The sequence below is a fragment of the Salpingoeca rosetta genome, assembly GCF_000188695.1.
Source record: "Salpingoeca rosetta unplaced genomic scaffold supercont1.12, whole genome shotgun sequence".
Lineage (NCBI taxonomy): Eukaryota > Choanoflagellata > Craspedida > Salpingoecidae > Salpingoeca > Salpingoeca rosetta.
In genome coordinates, this window is record NW_004754922.1 from 1,273,376 (window position 1) to 1,277,087 (window position 3,712).

The 3,712-nt window shown below is 57.0% G+C and overlaps 2 protein-coding genes across 2 annotated transcripts in view; both read right to left on the reverse strand.

Annotated features, from left to right (window-relative positions):
• The window catches only part of PTSG_05349 (uncharacterized protein), a gene marked incomplete at its 3' end in the record, with an annotated part of 2,450 nt that extends 1,342 nt beyond the window's left edge, over positions 1-1,108 (reverse strand). Inside the window, exons 1-3 of the mRNA XM_004993864.1 lie at positions 682-1,108; positions 352-449; positions 11-191 (exon numbers count right to left, since the gene is read on the reverse strand). Of these exons, the coding sequence (XP_004993921.1) occupies positions 11-191; positions 352-449; positions 682-1,045 (643 nt within the window). The 5' untranslated portion in view covers positions 1,046-1,108. The remainder of the gene's footprint in view (positions 1-10; positions 192-351; positions 450-681) is intronic.
• A 256-nt stretch (positions 1,109-1,364) lies between these two features.
• PTSG_12300 (uncharacterized protein) overlaps positions 1,365-3,712 on the reverse strand; it is a gene marked incomplete at its 3' end in the record, with an annotated part of 5,235 nt that continues 2,887 nt past the window's right edge. The window contains exons 5-9 of the mRNA XM_004993865.1: positions 3,429-3,601; positions 2,967-3,169; positions 2,011-2,706; positions 1,655-1,769; positions 1,365-1,476 (exon numbers count right to left, since the gene is read on the reverse strand). Of these exons, the coding sequence (XP_004993922.1) occupies positions 1,365-1,476; positions 1,655-1,769; positions 2,011-2,706; positions 2,967-3,169; positions 3,429-3,601 (1,299 nt within the window). The remainder of the gene's footprint in view (positions 1,477-1,654; positions 1,770-2,010; positions 2,707-2,966; positions 3,170-3,428; positions 3,602-3,712) is intronic.

A 3,712-nucleotide genomic window follows, 5' to 3' on the forward strand; every position in this document is an offset into this window, starting at 1 on the left:
ACAGCGTTACCTGTGACACAGTGCCCCGTCTCACAGGTGCGCGTGTCGCTGTACAAGTCGCAGACACAGAACTTGCTCAGGCGCTGTACAACCTTGTCGCCGCCTTTCGAGAAGCAGAACACGGCGTTGTCGTAGTGCAGCACCTCCGATGTCGCCTCCACGCCCTTGTTGCTCGTCAGGTCCAGTTGTGACTGGAAGATTGTGTGTGTGTGTGTGTGTGTGTGTGATGTGTGTGTGTGTGTGTGCAAGTACACGTGAGTGTACATGGTGATGCCACCTTGAAGCATGCGCAACACGCCTCCTCCCTTCCCCTTTATTTGATCGGCTGTCCAATCCAACGTCGTTGCACACCTCGTAGATGGGATCGCCGGCGCAGTTGCTGTTGTTCCACGTCATGTACATGAACGACCGCATATCGCCGTACTTGTTGTCAAACAGCACAGAGTGGGCTGGAGAAGGACCAATCGATCGATCGCAAACAAACAGAGGTGGTGTGAGTCGCGTGCACAAGGACAGCACGGGACCACCAAGCCCAGATACACACACACACAACACAACACAACACAACGCACACACACACACACACACAAGTACACACACACACACACATCAACAAACACACACATCAACACACACACACACACACAAGTACACACACACACACACACATACACACAATACCTTGAGGGTAGTCTGGCATGCCATCGCTGACGGTGAAGGGGGCGCCATAGCGGGAGCAGCGAGAAACGGTGGCGACAGCACCGGCGCCACCGCTGTTGGATGTTGTCGACGTCATGGTAGAAGAGGTGGACGTGGTTGTCTGCATTGTGGTTGTGGTCCAGCTACCAGTCGGGAAGTTGGCAGTCGTGGAGGTCGTGGTCCCCCGTGTCGTGAACGTCGTTGTCGTCGTTGTCCATCCCTGGTCCTTGCGCCCATGATCCTGCGCGTGCTTCAGTCGGATGTCGCCCGCGGGCTGCGCGCTCGCGCCGTGCAACGCGGCCACGGCCACAACAACAACAACAACAACAGCAACAAGCGTGTTCATCTTGGGAGGTGTGTTGTGTTGTGTTGTTCAGTGTGTGTCGGTTGCGCAAGTCGACGCTGTTTTTTGTTTGTGTTTGTTTCGGGCCGCGTGTTTGTTCTTCAGCTTTGAGTTCAATTTGAGTGCCACCGTGCAAACGAAAGGAAGGCAGCAAGGAACATATGTACACATAACAGCAAGGCATGCATGCACGCTGCTGACCATCAGCAGCAACACCAAGCAAGCAAGCGGGTGTCTGCAACCACCATCTTTGCCACCATCATCACCATCACCACCATCATCACCATCACCACCATCACCACCATCACCACCATCACGGCCGTCACTGGGTGAACCCCCTGCGCACGAGCCGCGCCTTCTCCAGTGCAGCGTCCATCGCCTCCATCCGCAGCGTCTGCGAAGGGCCCGCCGGCCCAAGCACGTTGTACGCAAACCTGACGCAGCGGAGGCGGTGGTGGGGATGGTTGGTGACGTATGGTGTTGAGGATTGAAATGAGGTGCCCGTGCAGGAGAGTGAGTGACAAGTGCATGCGCACGTACAAACGTGTACACGTGTGCACACATGCGCACACACACAGACGTATACACACGTACACACGCATACACACGCACCCTTCTGATGCGTAGGCGGAGATGCGTGTGTCTGGCTGGGAGCGGCGTGGCGGGCTGTCCACCCACGACATGCGCGTGCCGGGTGTCATCCTGTTCCGCTTTGCAATGTCGCCACCTGCAGTTCAACATTGGCGACGGGCGCAGGGAGCATGCGACCCGTTCACCTCTCGCGTACTGACATGCATGTTCACACACGCAGGCAGGCGAGCACATACGTGTGCACAGCAATTGTTCCTCTCCATTGATGTCTGTCACACACACACACACACACACACACACACACACACACACACACACACACACACACACACACACACACACACACAAACACACACACACACACAGCCACAACGTACGCTGTTGCACTCTTGGTTCGCCCGTGAAGATGTTGAAGTCGCACTCGTCGTTGGCGTGCTGCCGGCCGCCCGTCTGCGGTGTTCGCGGACTTGCATCCACTGCACCTCCACCTCCACCTCCACTCGCCATCACAGACACATCACCACCACCAACACGATACGTGCCACCGCCACCACCACCACTGCTGCTGTTGTTGGTGATGGGGATGGCAGTGTCGGTGGTGTCGGTGGTGTTTGTGCTTCTGATGCCACGTGCTGTGGCTGATGTCGTCATGACAGGTCCTCTGCCGTGCTGCACACGCGATTGCCGCTCGCCCGCGTACCCGTGCTCCGATTGCGACGCCACAGCACGTGCATGTGTTGCTGATGGTAGTGATGATGGTGGTGGTGGTGGTTGCTGCTGCTGTGACGGCTGCTGCTGTTGCAGTTGCATGAGCTGCTGCTGCCGCCACAGCAGTTCCTGTGCGTATGTGTCCCCGCGCTGCGCCGCAAACGTCAACAGCTCCTCCTCCTCCCGTTCCAGACCAGCAAACCCGGCACCAGACACGTCGGCCGTGCCCCACGGCTGTTTTGGCAGCTGTGTTTGTGGTTGTGGTGGTTGTGGTGGTCGCTGAGTTTGTGGTAGTTGCTGTTGTGGACTGCGGGCCGGAATCTGCCACTGGCGCCGGCGCATACCAGCGACCTCCTCATAAATGCCTGCACGCACAACAACATGCGAGGGAAGCGGAGGTATAATGGGAGCGTGTTAGGGAATTGATGAAATCATGCCATAATGGCAAAAAGGACACACACACACATACACACACGCACGCACGCACGCACGCACGCATGCACACAGGCACATGCACGCACACGCACACACGCACGCACACACACACACACGCGCACGTACATACACACAAATACACACACATATGTGCACATACACACACGCACGCACGCACCCGAACAAGCACCTGATGCTGGCTGTTGCTGCTGCTGGGTGTACTGCTGCTTGGCCGGCGTTGTTGCTGTTGTGTCCTCGTGTGTCCTGCGCTCTGGCGGCGGGGAGCGCGCGAGTGCAAACACGCCACCAGTCGCTCGCTCCTTCTCAAACGGATGGATGTCATTGTGGGCCGTCGACGTGTTCGGCGACGCCGCCCCAGGCTGCTGCAGGTGCCTGTGTGTATTTGTGTGTGTGTGTGTGTGTGTGTGTGTGTGTGTGTGTGTGTGTGTGTGTGTGTGTGTGTGTGTGTGTGAGTGTGTGTGTGTGTGTGTGTGTGTGTGTGTGTGAATTCGTGAGTGTACAGTCGGGACAAGCCATTCATATTCCTCACTTTCTTCACCAAGACACGCATCCACACGCATCGGCACATTCTCACATGCGAGCACAAACAAAGCAATCCAGCCCAACGCACAGCAATACCGCCACAACTCACTGCTGGTTTGCAATCTGCCGCTTGAGGGCCTTGTTCTCGTTCTCGACGCGCCTGTACTCGGCGTTGAGGTCGAATATCTGCGTCTTCATGTGTTCGCTCATCTTCTGCAGCTGCTTCATCTCGTCGCTCTCTTCGCGCCGCCGGTCCGCCAGCTCAGCACGCGCATCCGCAAGCTGCAAACACGTCGTCGTCATCGTCGTCGTCGTGTGTGTGTGTGTGTGTGTGTGTGTGTGTGTGTGTGTGTGTGTGTGTGTGTGTGTGTGTGTGTGTGTGTGTGTGTGTGT